This window comes from Tachysurus fulvidraco, chromosome 11, assembly GCF_022655615.1.
Source record: "Tachysurus fulvidraco isolate hzauxx_2018 chromosome 11, HZAU_PFXX_2.0, whole genome shotgun sequence".
NCBI lineage: Eukaryota > Metazoa > Chordata > Actinopteri > Siluriformes > Bagridae > Tachysurus > Tachysurus fulvidraco.
Window position 1 is genome coordinate 10,193,759 of NC_062528.1, and position 24,941 is coordinate 10,218,699.

Sequence of the window (24,941 nt, forward strand, 5' to 3'; positions counted from 1 at the left end):
AAAGCAAATAAGCTCTCGCCTCCCCCAATGCAAACGAGTGGCGTGAATGTTTTCCCTCGCAGTGTCTTGGTGAACAGAACACGATAGCAGTTTATTCAAGCTGAAAGAATGGTAAGAAAGGTGCACACACGAATGGTGCCGAGAATTATGCAGCCAGCAACTATTTTTATCCTGAAGTAGCAACTCAAATTGCTCACTTTCAGCAGTTTTCTTGGAAAAGTTCATAAAAGGTTCTGCCAATGGCTCTTATACAAAACACATAATAGGTATAACTCAAACAGCAACTTTATATACAAAGAGACTATAATTCTTTCTCTTTTTCTACATATATGTATGCATACATAAACACACCACTTGGAAACACTGGATCCCTTAAAAATACTTTTCAGACATATGCATTTCTGTTTGTCAGCTCATAAACCGGGAATTTAAGGTGTAGTTCCCATATGTGGCTCTCTGGGAATCAGGGCAATAGAAGAGCCTTGCTTCATTCAGAAAAGCCATAACACGGCTTTTAGGCTATGAGGACTTCGAGAAATACCATCCAATGGCCTTCAGCATAGATGAGGACTTGCTGCCATAACAGGGCTTTTAGGCTATGAGGACTTCATGAAATACCATCCAATGGCCTTCAGCATAAATGAGGACCTTCTGCTCTCTACCAGTCCGTAAAGAAAAGATAATATCTTTAGAATAGTGCTTGTAATAAGGCAATGCATCCACCTAGGGGTATACAAGGGGTCTACAAGGACCATGTGTCAGGGGCTCCTGCATGGTCTAGCCAAGGCTCAAGAATGTGTCCATACTGCTAGACCATAGTGATTCAGTCCAAAGAACCAGACCCATAGTTACACATGACCTGGCTGAGGGTCCCAGATCTCTGAGCAAATGTCCTCAGGAGAAGCTGCCAGCATGGTGCAAACCAAGGTCTTGCCTGCCATCATGGGGCCACAAGCAGGACTTGTTGTGGCCTAGTTTCTGAATTCTGTACAACATGGAATCAGCAGAACGATATGAAAAATGTTGAGGTCAATCATAGACCGGCTCATACTGTTAGACCCTAATCCAAATGAGATACGTGGATGTAAGTAAATATTGGCCATTATTCAAGAAAACTAATCCCTTGAAGAATAAGGTGAAGGAGGTGAAATTAAACTTTGCACTCTGCTGTATATCTCAAAAAGGCTAATTACACTTTTCAGACCTCAAGCTTTTTGAAAGCACTGTGCAGGTAGGAATGACAAAGATGGCATCAAAGTATCTAAGCAATGGTGTCTGTGCTAGTTCACTAAATTGCTGAATAAATACATTCTCAGCAATCCAGAAGAAAGATTTGCAAAAAGTGATTCCATTATAGTGGCCATTATAGGTCTCATTATAGCATCGGAAAGTCTCTGCTTCCTTGATGTAGAGGTCTTTTTAAAACACAAAATTTGTCCCACCTTTTTCTGCTGGATTAATCGCAATGTCATTTGTTTGCCGAGATGTTTCAAGACTTTATATTCCATTCCTTAAGTAGCTTGTGTTTAGAAATTTTACAGGCATTGATGTAAAAAAAAATAAAAATAAAATAAAATAAATACAGTTCTTAAAAACTTCCTGGTGGAAAAAGCAGCAAGGTTTCTATTGAAAGTCTAAACGTGTACTTTGGACATCTTTTTTATAAATTGAGTGTAGTCTTTAACGCTTGAAAAAAATCTTTAGTGTCAATAATGGCTACAAATTCACTGGAATTGGGGCTTGTAGGTATGCATTTAGAGCTGTACGGATGTTAGTTTCAGATCGTTAGGCACGATGATTGGAACAAACAGGTGGAACAGTGCTTCTAGTCCTCTTAGTCAGCAGCAAGCTTCTATTTTTTGAGTTTCCCATGAAATATGGGGGGAAAAAAGTCTGAATTGATGATTTAATAAGATGATTATGATGTTTAATAAGCCATCAATCAGCACCGTGTACATTCTTCCAATCATTTTAAGATCTATGCATAGTTTACGCAATATATAAACAGTAATTGGTATGGAAATTCATAATGATGTTGATGCTGACATCACTACAATATTGATGGAGAGAAAATAAATCATACCACAGTTAGAAGACGTCTCTCTAATAGTCTCTTAATATTGCCAACACATACAGGCAGAGTTGTCTCGGTATTCCTGAGTAATCTGAATTTCAAATGCATCGTCTAGTGTTTTCATTATTTTTTCCAATCCCTATATAAAGACAGCAACCTTCTTAAAAATTCATTATTTACTTTATATGCATATTTAGATTTTTCAGATTTTTCACATTCACAGAAACAGGCAGACTCTCTCCTTGCTGTGTGTACTGTCCTGCTGTTTACAATATCAATAACCATCCATCTGACTCACCTCTTTTAGCTTTCGCCTGTCTCACTCTCCATATTGTTTTGTGGATCTCAAAATTGTAGTTGGAAGGCAGAACACTAACTGCCTCTTGAAGCTCAGGGTCTTTGAGAATCTCATCAGGAATCTGATTCGCAACCCTCCTCGGGCCTTTCACTAAAGCACAGTAATAAAACAAAGCAATACAGTTTCAGCATACATGCATTCAGATGAAGTTGTAAAAACAAAAATGTAATATGTATATTTATTGCTTTGTTTCGTGGTTTAAAAACACTTTAGGTGCCTTGTAACATGAATGAATGGCTTTGCATTTATTTTCTGCATCCTAAAATATTTCAATCGAAAGGTAGTCCATGAAACATAGACAGGGTTTCAGCGGTATCCACATTAACTTAATTATATATATTATTGAGTTCTTATAGTTATTACCTATGGGGTCCTGGCTGCAAAATATTTTTCAAACCTCTGTGCTAGAAAATTTTGTTCAAATCTGAAATGTCTGAAATCTAAAACTATAAATTACAAACCCAGGACCAGGAGTGCCAACCCATCACAGGGCACAATTACACACCTTTTCACATACTAAGAACAATTTAGAGATAAAGATCAGACTATCATGTCTTTGGGCTGGAGAGAAAACCAGAGGAAACAGCCAAAGCACAGGCAGAACGAGCAAACTCCGCACACACAGGTTGGAGGCAGAAACTGGTCTCCCAACCCTGGAGGTGCAATGCAAATGTGCTGGCCACAATAAAGTAACACACACACCTGAACCTTATTTATTTATTTGTTTGTTTGTTTGTTTATCTATCTATGTATCTCTCTATCTATATATTTATTTATCTATTTATTTGGACACAATCATAGACAATTATCTTTGGCTAAATACAGAACCAAAGATAATTGTCTATGAGTGTGTCCAAATAAATAAATAAATATGATCATGTGCATTATTCTGTGACTATAATCTTCTGATCACATTATCTAGTGATAGATAAATATGGTTCTTTACAAATGATATATATAGTGAAGTCATCGATAGCTAACCAGAGAAGTCGATGAGAATTACAATTGAATTAAAAATAAATTCCAGGATAGATAACAAACCATATCCACATTGTAACAAATCCATAAAGAACCATATTTATCTAGCACTAGATAATGTGATCAGAAGATTATAGTCACAGAATAATGCACATGATCATCAGAGGTGTCCAAGATTTTTTTTATAATAAAGTGATCATTTGGTTGGAGGGATTTAAGTCCTTGTTTCATCTGTACCTACATAAAGCAATGCAGAGGCACTTTATTGTGTCAAACTCTCGACCTTTCCGTCTGTACACTTTGCTCAACAAAGCGTCAACGTTTATACCCCATCGACACGAATCACACGAATCAGTTCATAGTTTGATAATTAGCCAAATCGAGCATTTGCCATAAATGACTGCATCTGCATGACATAGCAGCATTGTCATCTGGATCTTTGAGTCCAAAACTGACTTTCTCCAATATTTGACATTTTGGATAGAAAATTTAACTCCACAGCAGTGAAAGAGTGAATGCTAATAGAATGAAATTCTATTGATGAAAATTCTTTCACTCGTAAAACGTCGTTGTTTCCATTCATGTCGTGTTGTGACGTCACACCGCAGCCTGTAATAACTCACAGGAATAATACTAAATGATGATGATGATGATGATGCACTAAAATGGTTATTTATAACACATGAGGAAATCAGATAAATGTTTAGTTACATGGGTGAAGACTAGACTGGATAGAAACTATAACGTGTAACAGATCCCTAAGAGTTATTTGGACATGTGACTGTCACTCAGTTCAGATTAAACACAGCAACAAGTTTCAGATGCTCTTCAGCTACATTTAGCGCACTTGCCAGTTAAGGTGCATATTTATCCAAATGACTAATGTATATAATGCTCATCTCTGATAGACTTCCAAGATTTTCAAGATCCATGTTAGTCTCAAAAAAGCATGTGCTCTTAGGCAGATCACACTGGCATCAATACAGCGCGATAAAGAGCTTCACAGACGCCATACATCTATAACGAGGGCAGTGACAATAAAACATCACAGACTACTACATCCTGACAGTCTGAATAATACGGATTAAACACATGCATTTCTACCTGTCGGCTTTTTAGTGGCGATTTCAACATCTCCACTGGGCGCCGCCATGTTTGCGCATGCCCCACGTGTGGTGAATACAGGCATCATCAGTAGAGCACCGAGCGATTCAACTAGCATCGATATCATCCGCAATCATATCGATTCACTGCCGCTGGTTTCTTAGTGTACCTTTGAATATACCATAAACAAACCCTAATCTATATCCCACTTATCTAGGCAAGCCAGTTTGAATGATTTCACGAGTATCATTTTTACACGTTGATACATTCAGCTTTCACTAAAGGACCATATGAGAGACTGGGAACATGTTCAACACCACATAGATGTTCCCTATAGTGAGGAGATCAAGAAAGACCTGCCATTTAATCAAAGAGTTTCATGTAATAGGGTTTCTTACACTTACTAGTGACAAACAGCTAGCTGTCAAATTAATTATAGATTTTATTTAGACCTTCTCAGTATTCTCACTGATCTGAAAGATACAGTCTATCTCACAGGATCCAAAGCCTTCACCAGGAACCATGCACACACACACACACACACACATACATGCACACATGCACACGCACGCACACACACACACACACACACACACACACACACACACACACACACACACATGCGCACACATATGCACACACACACACACACACACATACACACATGCGCATGCACACACACACACACACACTCACATACATGCACACACACACTCTCACACACACACACAGGCACACACAGTCACACACAAAGCAGGATTCAGTCTATTAAAGGAGATTCAGTGACCTGGTAGGTTTAACTAAATTCTACAATAGGTATGTAATTGACCGATTTTAGTTGAAGTATAATTGATATTGAATTGTAATTATCGAATCATTCACAAAACCAATTTATTCTCAGACTGTGAATAAGATTCTTCTGTATTGACTGTGACTCCTTCTGTGTCACTGCTGCTTGGATGGAACAGGTCTGGCTGTAAAAGTAGAGAGAAGTGATAAAAATGAGTCACTTGTCTGTTCTTCAGATTGCCGGCTGGCTGGCAGACCCACAGTGTGTCACAGCATGTATTCTACCTCCAAAGCTTTTGCATTTCAGCATTTTATATACTGAAGAGAGAAGGGCATGTTAAGATAGCACTGCTGCCTAAACAAGTTGAAGTGTATGCAGCTTGTTAAGAGACATCGTCTCAAATTCGACACTGTATTGAACAGAGGGCATGAGTGAAAATGCTTGTAGAGCATTTCTGTTGTTTGAAAGTCCTCGTTGAATCATTTTATCCAAAACTGCTGTTGCTGTGACTTCTGGTTAGAATTTTATACTATAGATATTATAGTTTAAAAAAAAAAAAAAAACATGCACCTAAAATCAAGTTTAAAAATACATTGTTAAAAATATTACTTAAATTACTTAAAAATTATGTTTTTATTTGAAAATGTAAAAAAAATACATTACTATCTAAAAATAAATCTTATATTACCTTAATTGGCTGCTGTAGAAGGAATAGTCTCATTAGTCCCATTATGAAAAATACTAGTTAAATAATGGTTAGAGTTAATATAAAACAGCATAGAGAAAGTAAAATGAAAATTGTAGGAAAAACGTTCTATAACATGTTTTGCTGCTGCTTTGTCTGTTAAATGACAGTTAATATTTGTGTGAGTAGCACAAATTTACATAATGAATAAAAATCTTCCCATAATCTATATAATCAACATAATTTAGGTCTGATGAAAAATGAATAGAGTAAAATATAATTGTGTACAGCTGAAATTTTAATGCTTAATGCTTGACAATTGTGTGTTTCACATTTTGTGGCAACAGTTTGGTGAAAACCCACTCGTACTGTAAGTGTCTCCAGTTGGGCTGTTTGTCAGTGGTAGCTCAGCAATGTGCTTCTGATCAGAAGGCTGTGACTTCAAATCCTACCACCCCCTTGCTGCTATAATACTTAACCCCAATTGTTCAGTTTTCTCTCAGCTATCTAATGTAAACCCAATGAGTGTTTATACAGCTAATGAGATTAGACATACTGTAGGAACAGATCTTCAGCCTTTAGGAATATTTATTACATTTTACTTCAATACTTCCATAGCAGATTAGCTATTACTGTAGCCCAAATTGTAAATGTAATATTTTGTGAATAATCAGTATTCAATACCAGAGTAAGTTAATGCAGTCCATTTAAGTGATATTATATAAGTCCTATAAAAGGTATAAAATGTATAAGTGCTATTTGAACTTAACTTTCAGGATTTATTCCTAATGTTTCCTTAATGCTTGTGAACTATGAAAGGTTCCAAGGAGTTTCATAGAAATGCTATTTTATATCTCGATGCAATAGCATCAAGAACATTTCTCCAAGAAATCTTTTTTTGCTTCACATATTGTAAAAGCAGAATAACAAGGTCTTTTTCAGTATGGAAACATACAAGTGGTTCTTATTACTGTCAGCATCAGTACCAAGGACAAACACTTTCAGAGGCACACTGGACAGAATAGACTGAATGTTATGCTTATAATAAGGGGTGAAAATTTTGGGTCAAACCTGGCCTGCCAGCAAGGATGCTGTATGGATGAAAATGTTTAAATTAATTGGTCAGTCTGGAGTTGAAATCTAAAAGAAACTTTCTTATGCAACTTAGTATAACAGCAACACTACAGTAAGTCTGAATTTCCAAACTCAAAATATAATTTAAATCTAAATAAACATTAATGATGTATCTCCAGGTTGTCGGTATGAATAATCCATATATTAGAGTTGCCTGAAAAGCAAAATTAAATGCATGAAAATGCAAAATAATCTTATCTATTAGCATATTGTTAAGTGCTTTTGTGAACCCCTAGAGGAGCCCTGATAACATCAGCAAAACTTCTTGTGCAGACTAATAGGATATTTAATACATTATCTAAGCCCCAAATCTTATGGGATCATCATAGGGATCAATGTCCACGAACCCTTTAATGTTCTGAAAAAACGAAATGCCATGTTAATGTGATGTTAAAGATGTAGTTCTAAAACTTAACAAATCAAAAACAAATATATCTTTATGATAGAGTAAGTTCACAGCTAATTTTGCTTTTCTAGATGTTGGGTAATCATAGAGCAGCATGTTCACTACTCCACTTACAATGTACGTAAACAGGTTCACACTGCTCAAAACTAGATTGTATACTGTATGACAACATCCTATTACTCTAAATAATTATAATTCGCTAGACTGTAGTTAAAAGTGATAACCTTTTGACTTAATTTTCATTCATGCTACGTCGTTGATAATTTGATGGTTATCCTGTCCTATCAAAGTTACAAGCCACTGTTAACTTATTTAATATTAGAACTCCTTTAATAACTAAAGTCTGTGGAAGCATTCAAAATCCTCACCATTACAAACTGCTCAAAAAATTAAAGAAAAACTTAAATCACACAACTGATTCTTGATTAACAATATATTCAAGTTGAAAATCTTACTTACAGTCATGTGAAAAAAATGAGGACAACCCATGAATATTGGAAGATTCAAGTTATATAACTAAACAAATAAAAACAAAGAAATGTCTTTTTTTAATGATCTGTAAAATGTAATAAAAAAATTAAATTAAGGATACCCCACATTTATTTGTACTTAAATTGGATAAAATGACCTACAGGTAAATCACAACAGGTGCACATGATTAGAACATGTTTACAAAGCATTATAAAGGAGGCTTGAATTATTTAAACTTCAGACATTTAGTTTGGTTTGCTCTTAATTGTTGAAGTGAGAGGTATCACCATGATAAGACCCAAAGAGCTCTCTGAGGCCTTAAGAAAGAAGATTCTTTCAGCTCACCATTATAGAACCCACTATGAATTCTACATTGTACCAGAAGGTGAGGAACATGTGAGACCATCTGTCAAAAAAATAGAAGCTGAAGCAGAACTGGACCTTGAAACATGACAATGACCTAAAACATACCAGTATATCCACTAAGGACTCACTGAAAAGTAAAAAACAGAGAATTCTGGAATGGTCAAGTTAAAGCCCAGATCTAAATCCTACTGAGATCCTGTGTGGTGATTTGAATCGGACAGTGCATGGAAGAAACCCCTTAAACTTCGGACAGCTGAAAGAATTCTACACTGAGGATTGGGGAAGCTTTCATTCAGTTGATGTCAAAAACTGGTAGATGGCTATTTCAACCAAAGGGGGATATACTGTATTAACTATTATGATACAGGGTGTACTAACTTTTTCCTGTTTTTATTTTGAAATACTTTTGTTGTTTTCTTTTGTTTAATAAGTGATTAAGTGATAATATCATTGTTGTTAAGTCAGTAGTGTATATTGCTCCCACGTGCCTGCATGCTCTCCTGACAATGTCTGGGCATACTTTGATGAGATTGGGGACGGTGTCCTGTGGATCTCCTCCCAGACCTGTATCCAGTGAGCTCCTGGACAGTCTGTGGTGCTGCTTGCAGTTTCAGATGCTCTGATACATAACGTGCCAAAGGTTCTTAATTTGTTTCAGGTCTGGGGAACGTGAAGGCCAGTCAAAGGCATCAATGACATCAGTGTCTGTCATACAGAAACTGTCTACACACTCTGGCCACATGAGGCTGGGCATTGTCATGCACCAGGAGAAACCCACGACCCACTGCACCAGCACAATATCTGACAAAAAAGAGTCATGTTGGAATATCTGAATTTCATGAAAAATTCATAAGCTTTTGAAACAGCAAGCTAAATGTGTTTGGATTTAGTTTGATTTCATACTGGGAAAAAGTATCCCTAGCCTAAAGCATTGAAACCTTTTATATAAATAAAGCTGTATATCATTGAACAAGTACAGGACAATGTAACCAGTATACAAACATTCTGCAGTAAAACTGAACTGGCTTGAATATCATTACACAGAAAATCCTTTATGCAATAATCTAATATATTCCAAACTTTATTTCATGAGTGATCTAAAAAAAAAAAAAATCAATACCTGCTGAAACTAAATGATCATTTGATTTAAATATGGAAATACATGTTTGTTTGTTTTTTGTCAAACTGCTTAAATATCACCCTGGTAATTATTAACAATTTATTTTATGAATATCAGTGTTGGGAAGTATCTCAGCAAGGTCGGGCAGAAAGCAATGCTAAGAGACTAGCAATATAACCAACTATAATGAACTTCCCCTACATACAGTTGACACTGGCTATCGTCAAATGACAGGTAAAGACTTACAGTACCTCTTCCTGAAACATTTGAACCATGTTTGTTTGGGGTATTAAAAAAAACTCCCAACAGAGTTTGATGGTATCCTAAGTCTGTGACCTAGAGAACCAGTGTTGATGTATTTATTGATAGAGACTTCAAAGCACTTTGTATGTCGCTCTTTATAAGGGCTTCTACCAAATGCAGTGTAAAGCTAAGTCCCCATATTCCTTGTTCTACCATGCTACAAACTTTCTTTGTGAACTTTTAAATTTAAAATCTCGCTGTTTCTTCACAAACATAATTACAGCTGAATAAATGCTCTCTCTCTCTGTGTGTGTGTGTGTGTGTGTGTGTGTGTGTGTGTGTGTGTGTGTGTGTGTGTGTGTGTGTGTGTGTGTGTGTGTGTGTGTGTGTGTGTCTGTGTGTCTGTCTGTCTGTCTGTCTGTCTGTCTGTCTGTAGTCCTGGAAGCAAACATACTTTTTGAAAAAGCCAATAATATTTTATTTTGACTAATCGATGTGAAGTTTAGAGCTAAAGTTTAGAGGTGGATAAAATGTCAGATGCAACAAGAATAGAAAACAAAACAAAAAATAATCCTAAAAGAGCCTTAAGGTTTCTTGGTTTCTGAGATTAAGATTTAGGTGCAGGAATTGCAATAATTAGCTGCATTATATAATAATGTGTTCCAACAATAAGTATGTGTTACAAGGACATTAATACAAACGTTAAATGTGTTTGTGTGTATAAGAGAGAGAGGGAGGGGGGAGAGAGAGAGAGAGAGAGAGAGAGAGAGAGAGAGAGAGAGAGAGAGAGAGAATTTCATAAGCCTCAGTATTGCACTTCCAGGCAGCGCCTATGAAAACAAAGACTCCATAATAAGATTTTTTTTTCTTTCCAGTGGCTGGGGTTCATTGCCACTGCTCTGTGTATCTTAGATGGTCATCACACGGCTGGTGTGTAGCAGCAACTCTCTTTCTCGTTTTTATCTAGTGCGCAAACACACCGGTGTCGCGCCCTAACAGCGCCCTGCTGTCTCCTGTCTCCAAGCCGGAAATGTGAACGCGATGCTCTCAGAGGTGTAGTTGTATTGTAGCAGACACCACCACGCAGACACAGCTCCTTACTGGTGCTAAACACCGACTGGATTGTCGTGTTCCTACAAACACCGTTCACTAAACCGATGGATCGTAGAGACAAAGTTTAACTGGAGACGCTTCAGTGACAGCAGCAGCGTGTGATGCTCATGTACACTCGGGGTTGTGTTGGAGTTTAACATGATCGCTCAGTTCATGGCTCGTGTTTGGATCTTTCTGGATTCCGGCTGCATGTAGGACCCGAAAAACAAAAAAACAAAAAGAAAGAAAGAAAAAAAATCCAAGCATTTCGGACTGCAGGATGCGTCCCTGCGCTGTTCTGCTCCTGAGCTTTATCCAGGACCTGACAGGAGGAGAGTAGATCCAGCATCTGTGTAGAATTCTAATTCAGCCTGAACTCTCGCCTGCTGTGGGACTTTCATCACGGACGGAGGTGATCGCACCGACCGCCAATGCCTTCAGCCAACATCCAGAGAAAACAGCATTGCTTCATGTCATATCAACAGTGAGAAAATAATCACATCAGGACCGGAACGCAAGACTAAATGATCCCCAGAGGGGTTTAACGCGCACCAACACTTTTCCAACATGTTTAAACGGGGTAAGTCTCATGTCTGTTTGTTTGTTTGTTTGTTTGTTTGTTTATAAGTGTGTTTTATTTGTTTTGCTGCTTTGTGGTCAGACGTTGCACAGAAGGTGTTTTTTCCCCAGTTTCTAATTCTATAGACATGTAAATGGAGTCTGGTGTTAAATATTGATTATTAGTCAGTGACCCCAAAAAAAAAACAACAAAAAAAAAACAAACAAACGCTCGTGCAGGTTCATCAATAGACAAGTTTAGTGGCGCGTGCGGCTTTGAAAGTTTAATGGGCTCAGCAGCAGCCCTTTTTATTTCATCTGAATTATATAGCGTATTGTGCTAGTGTTAAGACATCCTGAGATATATATAAAAAAAAAACGAATCCAGCTTGAATCATGAATCTATCTGGAAAGCTATATATTTTTCATAATAACCGTGTGTGTCGCACTGCAGTTTTTATCAGTTGTTCTTCAGTTGAAAGCTGTCTGTGCGGCTCGGATGCGATTCATTGGATATTTTTCACTTGTGATTCAGTCATTAAAATGGATCATTAAGGGTTTGGATGTGTGTTTGTATAGACTGATGCTGTTGTCTGCTGATTAGTTTTACATAAGCAAACCCACATATGTTGACTTTACATGAATAAAATAATGGCTTTTCAGTGAATCTGTAGCTGTGCTGTTCCACTTCTGTCTCCACATCATGTCCAGTTTAGGGAAATGACACGCATGAATATACTGCAATCCATCTGTTTTAGACAAAAGAAAGAAGAAGAAAAAAACACTTTATACTACTACATATAGTAGACTGTCTCGGTCATGAATGGATTAAACTGATTGGCTGCTTTTCTCACAATGTGATTGGTTACATGCGAAACTGCAGACTTTTATACTAAATAGTATAGAGCTGTGATTTAGTTCTGTTCGGACATTCTGTTGAGTATAAAAGTCGGAATTGCGCTCACACCAGCCGTGTTTTTGTGTGCGTACTCAGTGAGTCGTGAGAACGGAGAGAGAGAGATGGGGGGAGTGAGAGAGAGAGAGAGAGAGAGAGAGAGAGAGAGAGAGAGAGAGAGAGAGAGAGAGAGAGGCAGAGAGGGGGGGAGGCAGAGAGAGAGGGAGAGAGAGAGGCAGAGAGAGTGAGAGAGACAGAGAGGAAAAGAGAGGGAGAGAGAGAGTGAGAGAGACAGAGAGGAAAAGAGAGAGGGAGAGAGAGAGAGGCAGAGAGAGAGAGAGAGAGAGAGAGAGAGAGAGAGAGAGAGAGACTAACACGTGAATTAATGATGCATTGGCTGATTGATATTGCTGTTATGACCAATCCTTTCTCATGAAGAAACATAACGTTATTTGCAGCCACACCCTGACATGTGGTATCAAAGTCCCTTCACTAATGTTATTCTACAGTAATGTCATTCTAACGCTACTTCAGATCTATACCCAGAAAAGATTATCCCAATTTTTGTTTTAGTTTACAAACCTGAATGAAAAATAAATTTAAGAGGGTAAAGACTATGATCTTGACCATGAGGATGAGCGGGTAAACTGAGGGTTTAATGCTGGCCTATACGGTGACAAGGAAAATTTAAAATGTTCCATTAATGAACTATGTTTATACAGTTATTTTACATTAATAAAAGATATTTATTCAAATAGATACATTTAAAATTTTCAAAGAAGCAAACCATTTCTAAAACACTAATTCTGCATAATCACATAATGTAGACATATTTACGAGTCTTCAATAAAAGATTCTAGCAATTTCTAATACCGTTACCACATATATTAGAGTGGAGTGAATATCATAGTATGAATTTTTCATAGCTTTTCACTTTGATATGGTTATACTGTGTTATGTGCTGCACTGATCCTTGATGCTCAGATAAACAATGCATGAGAGTACTGTAGGTGATTTGTTGCTTTGCTACTTTGCTGATGACAGTTATTTTAGCTGCAGTTTAAGAGATTGTCGTAATCTTTCAAACAAAAGTGAACGTAAAATGTCAAAAACGGACTGCAACCACATTCTCCCTTTCTCTTTCCTTTTCGTTTTTTCTTAAAACCACACACAAACACACAAACACACACATACACACACACACAATGACACTTGTATGCAGAGAAAAAGATATTTCGGATATCAGATGATATTTCAAAGGTGACATTAAATATTTTCTTATTAAAGGCCTATCTGGACGGAGATGTTATGCAACTGCAGACTCTGCCATGCATATTTTCATTCATTTATGTTAATGACACACTATATATATATATATATGTGTGTGTGTGTGTGTGTGTGTGTGTGTGTGTGTGTGTGTGTGTGTGTGTGTGTGTGTGTGTGTGTGTGTTTGATCAGTATGAGTACCCCTGACACTGTCATTGGGGCACGGTTTATTTTAAGCCGTGTGGCAGTGGCCAGTGTGTCAGGTCTGGGTGAGTGACTCCGTCGCAGCTGGTAGCTCCTGATCAGCACACAGTGAAAATGTCCCCACCCTGTCCACTCAACCGTGGGTAGATGTGTCAGTGCGATGCAGTGTGACATTGGTGTTCATCATGGCAGTAGGGGCTGGTGCATGTCCCTCAGCCTTTTACCCTGTAAGAATCAAAAGGAAGTGGAAGAAGACCCAAATGGCACCATTATGGCTCCATAAAACAACATCTACTCCTGCTGGACAGGAACAGTGGTGGCTTTAAAATCATGTCTTTTAATTACAAAGCACTTAGTGTTTTACTGGAGGGTACATTTATGGACTGGAATCCCTAGGATATTAAATCCTGCAGCCTTCTTATCTAATCTATTTAATCTAACATTAGCTCATTTCCTTGGTGCATGATGCAGAAAATGAACCAGCAATCATGTGGTCATCGATGCAAAGCACCCCTGTGTCTGCTGCTTGAGTTTGATTACACTAATATTAGTCTGATGTACATGACAATGCTGTGAATGAGGGGTCTATATTGCTAAAACTAAAATTATTCTTGGATACAAAAAATTAATGCAAATTACTTTATGGAATAGGGGGAAAAAACTGCAAAAACCCACTGCAGTCTGGCATAGAAACCAACAGGATCCATTTTACGATGTAAATTAGTAAGAGAACATGACTGAATATTAAGCAGATAGATCAGAGTCAATCCTACTTTTTGACTAGAACTACAGTAACAAAGCTATGCAATACTTTCCAATATACCTCTTACTGAATATGCATAGCTTTGTACCTCTTTAAAAATCTCTCTCTCTCTCTCTCTCTCTCTCTCTCTCTCTCTCTCTCTCTCTCTCTCTCTCTCTCTCTCTCTCTGTTCTTTCAATTTAACTTCTTCTAGAACAGTTAGATTAAATTAAGGTCAGGTGACTGAGAAGGTCATTACATTATAGACAGCACTTGTGCACTCTGCTCATATTTCTCATTCCTATTTCCCATATTTTTAGGGTAACTGAAAACAAAAACAAGTACAATACAGTTTACAGTTAACTATAATTTACAACACATATTGTATGGTATGGCATGGTATGGTACAGTATGGTAAAAACATTTCTTTTGGCATGTCAATGAGGGCATCTACGTTTTCTAAACGTTCAAATAGAGACAGATTTATCTGAGCTTTTCTATATGAGAATTCCAGTGGGTTAAATAATTACATTCAGGAAATTGACTGTTTCTGGAAGATTCTAGAAGTTGCTGTTAAATTTAATTGGAATCTTTTGATTGGCGTATTGTCAGAATTAGGAGTTATGTGGGAGTACAGTTTTGGCTGTAAAAAAGCCTACATTTAGAGCTTTTTTGCTTTTGGTACAATAGAAAAATAAAATACAAACAAGCACATGCAAATAAAAATATCACACAGACACTTTACTGTTCAGGAAAGAGGCAACAACCTCAAAAAATGTATAAAGTTTGGTCTAAGTGTTTCAACTGAACCATAGACAAAAAAGACAACAGACATCTGTTTAAAATTACCAGTAAATCCTACATCTCCATGGCATGAAAGGCAGTCACACAAAGAGAAGCCCCTAATTTTAGACCAGTGTAAAAAAGCCAGACTGTAGTTAGGAGGCAATCAGTAGTCTTTTGGATCAGCACTATTTACTGTATGGTGGAAAAAGGGTAAGGCTTTTAATCTGAAGAAAACCATCCCATCTGTGATGCATGGTGGTGGGAGCATCGTTTTTGTGGGTCTTTTGCTATAATAGGGACTGGTGCACTACACAAAATAGAACACGTGAGGATTATGAATAAGGAAGATTATGATGCAATATTGAAGCAACACCTCAAGACATCAGCAAGAAAGTTAAAACTTGGTCACAACTAGGGCAGGACAATGATCTTAAGCATGCATGCAAAATTGTAACAGAATGAAATAAAAGGCTGCATAGTGAAAAGTATTGAAGTGGCCCTGACCCGAATCTTATTTTTGGACTGAACCGAAAAAGTGTAGCCAAGCAATGAAGCCCAGAATCCTGACTGAATTACACCAGTTCTGTCTGGAGGAAAGGGCAAATATATTGTATTGTGTGAAGTATTATATGAAGCTTGTGTTAGACTTATGTGTGTTAGATATCTTAATTGTTCGTTTTTTTTACTTAAGCATTTAAAAGGCCACCAAAAATGTTGAGAAAATAGTCTATGATGTTATAGCAAATAACAACAAAAAAAATAATAAATCATGGCTATATGCTTTTATGTTATTATTTTTATGTTGTTATTCTTTCTGTAGAAACATAGCAGACACCTAATTGACCTAATATGGGAAATGTTTGGTAACATAAAGTGTAAGGAGTTTGAATGTCTTTAACCTCAGTGGTATATACAGTATAATGCACTTTAGTTCATCAAAGGATCAAACATAATGCACCCCGAGAAATGCAAACTTAAAATAAGAAAATAGTCTAAATAAACTAGGGCTTTAAGTAGATAAAGCTCAAATAGTAAAGTTGTCTGTACAAGAGTGCTGTGTGCTTTTTCGTACAATTTCACAGTTTTACCTCAGTGTCCTTCAGAGTAGAAAGAAGCTTGCTTCATGTTGTTCTCATTCAGAACATTGCATACATCAAGAATCCATTAGAAGCTATTTGTGCATTTATTCACTAGTGAACCCACACACACACACACACACACACACATACACACACATACTCTCTCTCTCTCTCTCTCTCTCTCTCTCTCTCTCTCTCTCTCTCTCTCTCTCTCTTTAAAAGAGAGGTGCTTTTACTATAGTAAAAGATGCATACATCTAATTAGGAATCCATGTTAATAATTAATTTAAAATTAGAAAGATGGTACCATATTTCCATTACGATAACATTTAACCACATCAGCATTCAAAATAAGACTGAATAGGCATCAAATATTCAGATCAGGTGTTTCACAGACTGCACAGTATATTGCTTTAACTGCATTTTATTTAGTATTGCCGAGGTTGTGTGACAGTTGATTTCCCAATTGCTATTGTTGTTATTATGCTTATTGATTACAAGAAAATAATACGTATGACACAATCTTTCAAGTTGTTATTATCTTTAGTCAGTTAGGAAGCAATCAGTTAGCATAATAACCAAATTGACTGGAAAATCAATTTGTACAATTCTTGTAATTATATAAAGCATTATTATGTTTTACAATAGTAGTGGCACATAATAATCCTTTAACATAATAGTTCCATTGATTACAGAGATGTTAATGGCCAGTTATTACATGAATAACAGCCTAGAATTTGTTGACCAACCATCTCAAACCTTTGGAGTGGTAAAGTACAAAAAGCATATTTAAGAAGCCTTGCAAGCGGTTACAAGTACGTTTTATATCCAGAGGTATTTAGTTAATTTGAAACAATGATCATTCCTTCGTTCAGATCTGCTCTCTCCCTATAAAGTCAAAACAATCAGGTTCTATGAAGCTCCAAATAAAAATACAACTATTTTCTTTAAATGTTGCTGGAATGAAATTTAAACAGAAATAGTAACACCCGTGTGAATCAGCCTCAAATGATCAGCCGTGACAGATCAGAGAGGTGACTGGTGGTATGTAATTTGGAAAAAGCTGACGCGAAAAGTCTTGTAGCTCAGCTGCTCTGTCCTTCACACTGTATTTATCTCTCACTTCCCAAATAGCTACAGTATCTTTCTTCCTTTTACCCCTTTAAGTATACACTCAGATCAGCCAGAGCCATTTAAACAGAGACATTTAAGACTGCTTAGCACAGCTGAACAGTGCACTGGCTCTAAGATACACTCTAAGGGCATTAGAAAAGGTGCTAGTGTTTATTTTAGCATCCGGACCATAGTTTGGAAAGTTCAGCTAATGCATCATCGGTAACACTGTTTATATTGTAATGATTTCTGACATATGAACAAATTATTCTTTTTCAATCGATTCTTAAGACAACAAACTGGTTGAAATCTTCAAAATAGGATTATGTGTTGGTTTTATTGGTTTTAACAGCTCTAACATTATAGCAGTTTAACTTCATAAAATGTTCAGCTCCATTCTCTGAGAGCTGAGCAGCAAAATAGAAATGTGCCCCCCTTGTTCAGAAATATGCTTAACTAAATGAACCAAAACTTTGAATTTAATTTTGTATAGAATTCTTTAACAGTACAAGTGATCACAAAGCAGATTTCTAGAAACAGGATGAAGATTTGGAGCCTCACTGAGGAAACCTAAGGTGAAAAAAAAAACCTCCCTGAGACAAAGGAAGGAAATCTTTAGAAAAAACAAACTCAAAAGGGAATTTGTTCATCTGATAGCAGGATTATGAATCATTATGGTATATGCATGCAGAACAGTAAAGACAAGGAATAGGATATGTGAACATAAAAGTATGTTCAGTAATAGCATATTTTGGATAAGAATCCTGGGACAAGAACAATACAGGTTTTTATGATTACAGTAGCAGTTCTAACAACATCATCAAGTGAGATGATCCGCTAAGCCAAACCCAAGGTGCATTGGACACTTACCGAGCCAAATATCTGGCAAATATTTCTGTTCATCACTGCGATGTCACTTTTGTCTATCACTAATATGAGAGTTAATATGTTAATAACAGAGTTAGCATATTAAATTAATGAATGCTAATCAAATGGGAAAAATTTCTTGTAAGTGATAAAGACACACAACAGGAACTTATACTTAGACTTGTACTATTGGGTATTTGTTAGATTGTTGATAGATGCCTTGAAAATCATTAAAGCAATATCATAAAAACGGTTGAAAATGTGAACACAAGTAATAAGTAAGCATATTGAAAAAGCTTAACACACATTATGTGAAGCAATTTGGAGGTTTTCTATTCCCCTGAGCAAAATTGGCCAGTTCAAAAGAATCAGCTTGGTAAATTGAATCAAATTTTCCATCACTATTATAGTTGAGTGCACAGTAGATTTATGTGTGAATAGATTCCTACTGATCTCACACGGTGGCTTTATTTTTACACCCATACAAAAACATTATACAATTCCTGTTCTTGTACGGATTTGCTTTACAGAATTTCTATACATTTGCCATTCTATTCCATTGCTATATTTTAGACTCTTGGTATAAACATTGGTAAATCCCCATCAGTTTAATTCTGAAGTTTATATATATATATATATATATATATATATATATATATATATATATATATATATATATATATATATATATACACAGTACATTTTATTTGTAAATTAACACTGTAGTATTAGATAGATGTAGACTAAACTAATTAAATAGACAACTAGGGGTTATTTATCACTTTCCTCTTGCACAATAATAAAGAAGAATCCAAGTCACCGATACCAGTTTGTCAATATCAATCTTATAGGAATGGTGAGCAGATTAAATAAGTAACTATCAGATTTACCTGCCATTACACTGTCACTGCAAAGCTGCATTCAAGCATTTGATGAACAGCTAATTTTCTAATTTGTGCAATTTTGGATGCAAGAAAGCGGTGTTGATTAGAGAGCAGCCGTGAAGTTTTGTATAAAAGCCAAGTCATTCAGAGTGAGAGCAGAAAGAGTACTTGATACTGATTAAACTATTGTGCAGATAATGATGGAAGTAAAATAGAAAAATTACAAACAATGAAGTGGGAAAGCCTATAAATGCTAAAGTTAATTTTAAAATGACATGAATACAAAAAAAGTTACAGTGTCTTCTAATCGTTATGACTGCCTTTTAGTCCGTGTAAAAAAAACATTTATTTAGATGGCATAATTATTTGTGCTGAGAGCTTAACTCATTTCTTGGATTCTGTTGGTTACTAATATTGTTATTTTGTTATTATTATTTATCTCAACACTTAAATTGGTTTATTTACCTAATTGTGCAAAAATGTATATTTCAACAAGTACGTAACAAGTTCGAATCTCAAGCGAGTAAAGAAACATAAGCTGACTATATTTAACATACATATGAATTTTGTTTCATCCTATGTTCTGAATTTTGACCTGTGCGTATTTCTCAAGTACAAGGATATTGCAACGGATACCAGACTAATTAGATATTTCTAATTTGGGCTCTGTGTGATTCAGTCTAGCCACAAGAATTTGTTGTAATTGACTGAATGATGCCTCTTATCAAACAGATGAGCTTTATTTGCTTCTGGACTATGGAACATGCGTCAGAGTGCCCTGCGTGCCGAATGCCTCATTTGTGCAGACATTCTGAGAATCTTAATGGTGTTAGAGGAGTAGAAAGTTTAAGGTCATTCCTCTCCTCTCTTGTTTCTATATTTCTGTGGTTCTATGAAGGTACACTACAGTATATGGCCAAAGGTTTGTGAACATCTGGCCATCACACCCATATGTGCCTGATGAAAATCCTGTTCGCGATGTAGTCCCCCTTTGCTGTTATAATGTCCTCCACTCAACTTTGAAGGTTTTCCCACTAGATATTGAAGTGTGGCTGTGTGGATTTGTGTTCATCAAGCCACAAGAGCATTAGTGAGATCAGGCACTGATGTTGAGTGAGGAGGCCTGGGGTACAGTTCATCCCAAAGATGTTTGGTGGGGTTGACGTCAGGGTTCTGAAAAGGCTTATCAAGTTCTTCATGGAGCTTACGTTGTGAAAAATGTAGTGAAAAGTAATTGCAATGCTACAGCACAAACATTTGGACATATACAGTAGTGTATATTGCTAATTATGAAACAGCATGTAAGGATCCCATGTCAATGTGTGCAAATCGTTCCTTAAGGGTTCTTCTTGTTACAGTACTTCCAGCTCTAGAAAACAGGACTAGCTAAGTGATTCTCAATCAAAATGTAATAGAACCCATGATATACTTGAATGTATTTTTAGCCATGTGTGTCCAAGAATTCCACCGGTGGTTCAAGCTGCATCCTCCTTTGCCCTTTTGCATCACCTGAAATTTCAGCCCAAATTTCATGGTTTTCTCTTTGGAGTGGAAATGAGATGCTGGCTTGGTCATTAGCAGATGGTAATGAGGTAAGCGAGACAAACAACCCTAAGCCCTGTTGGTTTTGCTAATATTAATAATTAATCGGCAATTAAATGGCTAATTGCGGTGGAAAGGTCAAAGTCAAAGTGAAGGCCGCTGATGTCGAGGAGCAGGGTGTGGAGAGAGACTGAAGATGACATACCCTGTCTGTGTTGACAGGAATCCCGAGTGTTTTCATGTCACGCTGATGCGCCCGCCTGCCACAGCTACAGTATGAGCCATCAGTGCTGAGTCCGGCTTTCTTTCCTACCCCCGGGGAGGTTGTTATCTGCCTCTCTGCCCTTACTCACTACTACTAATCTGGGGTTCTGTGGGTGCATTCGCCAATATATACATAATATGTACATAAGCCACAGATAAGAGCAGCGATCCAAATCTCAAAGTATGTACATTACATATTCAGAAACAAACAGACACACACACACATGGTGTGCAGACAAATTTATATTCATTCGGTCCTTTTCAGTGACACTTTACTGCCTTCTGGAAGTGACCTTCAGTGTGGATACTCCTCATTACGATTCTTAATATCACTCTTATATTCTACTCACGCCACCCCCAGCTCTGAATTATTCAGATCAGTGTAAGCTTAGCAAGGTCCAGTCCACTGCTTGTTTTCTTTTTTTTTTCCCCAGATAGAACTTCCTTTGTTTTATGCACTTAGTTTTATTAAACTCTCAGCAGGGAGCTGATGTTAGATGTTTCAAACAGTGGGACGTTTTCCATCTAGGAGTGCCATGAATGGTCTCACATCTTTCTTTATCTCACTGGTGACCCCCTTGTTTGCTCCTCTTGTTTACCACCGCCCTGAAACCCTAAGCATAGTCTCTCTCTCTCTCTCTCTCTCTCTCTCTCTCTCTCTCTCTCTCTCTCTCTCTCTCTCTCTCTCTCTCTCTCTCTCTCTTTCTCCCCATTAATCAGACAGGATATTGTGATAGTGAGATGAGGATGGGATCTCTAACAGCCAGTGTTCCTTTGTAAGACTGACTGTTATCAGCGTTCTTTCTTTACTTGGTGTTTCAGACCCGGTGAGAGTTCGGCTGTCCTTTGTGCCTCCTGCAACGAGATTATAGTGGCTCAGAAATGCACACGTTGAGGTCTTTCAGTTTCTCTACACTCCTGATGCAATCCCCACCTGAATCTAGTCATCTCAATTAATATACACGGATTATTTCACCCCTCCTCCCTCCTAAGGTTAATATCTCTCAGCCAATCCTAGCAAGCACCTGCACCCACACTGTGCTAATGTGTGTATGGACTTGTCTCTTTTTTAATCACTTCAATGCCAAACTGTACAAAGTGTTTATTTATGAAAAACCTTTTTTTTTATGCTTGTTTACATTGGAGCTGAATCACGGTAGAAGACGGTATGCTGGTTGCAATTCAGAGCACACATGTAAAATGGAACAGTTTTCTTGTGAAGAATATTTGTTCAAGGTCTGTTCCCTGTTCCCTAAATAAGCATCTCGGAAAGAAAGTACTCATAAATGGACACACTTTTTAAAATGTTCTTTGTTTCATAAAAAAGCTCCAGAACATTGTGAAATTATTAACCTTGCATATTTGTTCTTACTCTGTTCACATGGCTCGATTTCAGGCATGCGATATATGTGTGCAGAATAGTTTTATTTTTTAATAACTTGTTTTTTTGAATGAATAAAAATAATATCCTTGACATTTGCTCACAGGTGTGTAGTATTGGCTCCCACAACATTGTCCTCCAAACGATGCTAGATTAGGACCTTGACTTGAGTTCAAACCCACACCATTTCAAGGATATGTGAGTGAGGAGCAACAAAAATCTGCTGCTTTGTACCACACAGATAAGTTTCCCATCAGATACGTGCTTACATGTAGGAAGCACAGACCGGAGTGAAATGCTGTGTCCTTTTTTTTTTTGATGGTATGTACACAGATTGATGGACTGACAATCACTTCCTCTTATGGGGAGGTTTGCAAGTCTTCAAAGCTTGACTATAGTCTGCTAAAAGCTTTATCTTTTCCCTGAATTTTATCATTCTCCCGTGGCTTAGTAAATAAAAATTCATTGGAGGAAGAGCAGTGTGCAGTTGTTAGCGTTGCCAGGGTCATACTTTTTACTCAAGTCCATTGTGCTTGTTTAAAAATACAAGATTATATTTTTATAGCAAATAATCTAATAATATTCTAAAATAAAATAGATTTTAAGAATAAATTCATATGCATAGTGTCTGTGATGTACAGAACCATTTCTATTATAAGGTATACATTTTGCAAATACTAAAGAAAGGCTGATGTGATATGGAGTGCATTATAGGATGCACAATAAATGTATATGCACCAATCGTCACAGCTTTACTTGTTGTATTCTTACTTAACAAGACATGATGTAGTACCATTCTTTGGCTAGAATGGTAGAAAGCTAGTTAAACCCCAGAGGAATTCTTTTTTTTTTTTAAAGGTTAGAAGCAAAGGCATGTGCAGTTGTCCCAGAGTACGGTGCCGATCTGGTGGGTCAAGCAGGTGATTGGCGGCCCTCTTGAGGGTGCTTCTTCTCTTTGTTTTTTCCCAGTGAGTGGCATTTTTATCCCCTGATGAGCCACGTGCCAGGGTTGTTTGGGACATTGTGTGGCAACCAACCGTGAGCATTTAGTTCCAGCTCCGCACTGCACACTGAGTTTTGCTTTTGTTGCTTATACAGTATGGTTATCTTTAAGGTCTTGCAATAATTTACTCCATAAACTTTGTGGACAAGCATTTTTCTCTTAAACTCTCCATTCCTCAATAAGTCCTCAATACAGATTCATGTTAAACCTCATTGATTGCACGATTGTGTATTTCAGAAAGTATCACAAAGTATTTCTTATGTCATATTATATGTCACAAAATGGTCTTATGCATGCTTATTTCATCCATGTATTACTGTATTTATGTTATTTCTTTAACATCCAGATGTCTTTGCCTGCTTTTGTCCCTTTTTCATACACACCTATCTAATTTTGGCCTTTGAACAGAGAAGAAATAGAAATACAAAACCAGTGCAGAAAGATTTAGAATAATGTCTATAATGCAAGAAAATGCAACAACAAATCCATCTTCACTGCTAACGTGCAGACTCAGCTTTTAAGTCAGCTCTCCATGTCTTTATGCCAAATAATTAGTAAATTATTAAGCAATATGGAAATGTTTATAAATTATTAAGCAGCATTGCAGACTTGGTTGGTTCTGCCTGACAGTGATGAACAGTGTAAAGTCTTTCTGTTAAGGCTAATACAATATTATATACAAAAATAACTCATAAGGTATTTTTAGGAGTCGTAGTCACTTTCATTGGATTCTTTTTTTTATTGTACACATAAATACAGCATTGTGGTTGGACTAGTGATGGATTTGCTGGGTTGAGATCAAAAACAGCTTTCACACTCAACCAAATCTTCTGAATTCTTAGCCCGATTCGCCCCGGGTCTGGAAAATAAGTGCAAATATTAAAAATGTCCTCACATTTCTCACTCTTATATCTTCATCCTTATAGTATTAGTTTCACTGTAGTCATGGAATAATTTAAAGTAGTTTCTAAAATGAGATGAATAACTGAATAATTGGATAAAGCAGCGAAGCAATGTTATATCCTAAAAAGTGAATGATCTTCCCTTTAAGCTACTCTGCTTTCCCACTGGGTCCTGGTACCACTGAAGAAATTTTGACAGCAGTGAAAGAAACCCTGTTCTTCAATCTGATAAGAGAAACAGCGGAGAGGATTCACAGCGCAAGAGACACAGACGTACTAGCATACAGTGACGGTCTCCAATCTGCTCCCACACACAGCCTCCATCACACACTATCACATTCCCCAGAGAACCAGCAAGTGTGCTGAAACGTCAGCTTGTGACATCTCCTGCTGTGCCTTCAGAACCAACAGGTTCAATGCAAGATCATGATCTCTTTCTCTCTTTCACACACACACACACACACACACACACACACACACACACACATGGAGAGAGAGAGAGATCAAGAGCAATCTCATCCATATCATCGGTTAGCATGTTCGTCTCACACCTCCAAGGTTAAGGGTTCGATTCCCGCCTCCACCTTGTGTGTGTGGAGTTTGCATGTTCTCCCCGTGCCTCGGGGGTTTCTCC

At 37.1% G+C, this 24,941-nt stretch overlaps 2 protein-coding genes across 2 annotated transcripts in view; one reads left to right on the forward strand and one right to left on the reverse strand.

The window, feature by feature from the left end:
* dph1 (diphthamide biosynthesis 1) overlaps positions 1 to 4,666 on the reverse strand; it is an 88,096-nt gene extending 83,430 nt beyond the window's left edge. Inside the window, exons 1-2 of the mRNA XM_027147703.2 lie at positions 4,515 to 4,666; positions 2,373 to 2,522 (exon numbers count right to left, since the gene is read on the reverse strand). Coding sequence (XP_027003504.1) covers positions 2,373 to 2,522; positions 4,515 to 4,641 — 277 coding nt within the window. The 5' untranslated portion in view covers positions 4,642 to 4,666. The remainder of the gene's footprint in view (positions 1 to 2,372; positions 2,523 to 4,514) is intronic.
* A 5,856-nt stretch (positions 4,667 to 10,522) lies between these two features.
* The window catches only part of rtn4rl1b (reticulon 4 receptor-like 1b), a 156,703-nt gene continuing 142,284 nt past the window's right edge, over positions 10,523 to 24,941 (forward strand). The window contains exon 1 of the mRNA XM_027147691.2: positions 10,523 to 11,401. Coding sequence (XP_027003492.1) covers positions 11,389 to 11,401 — 13 coding nt within the window. The 5' untranslated portion in view covers positions 10,523 to 11,388. The remainder of the gene's footprint in view (positions 11,402 to 24,941) is intronic.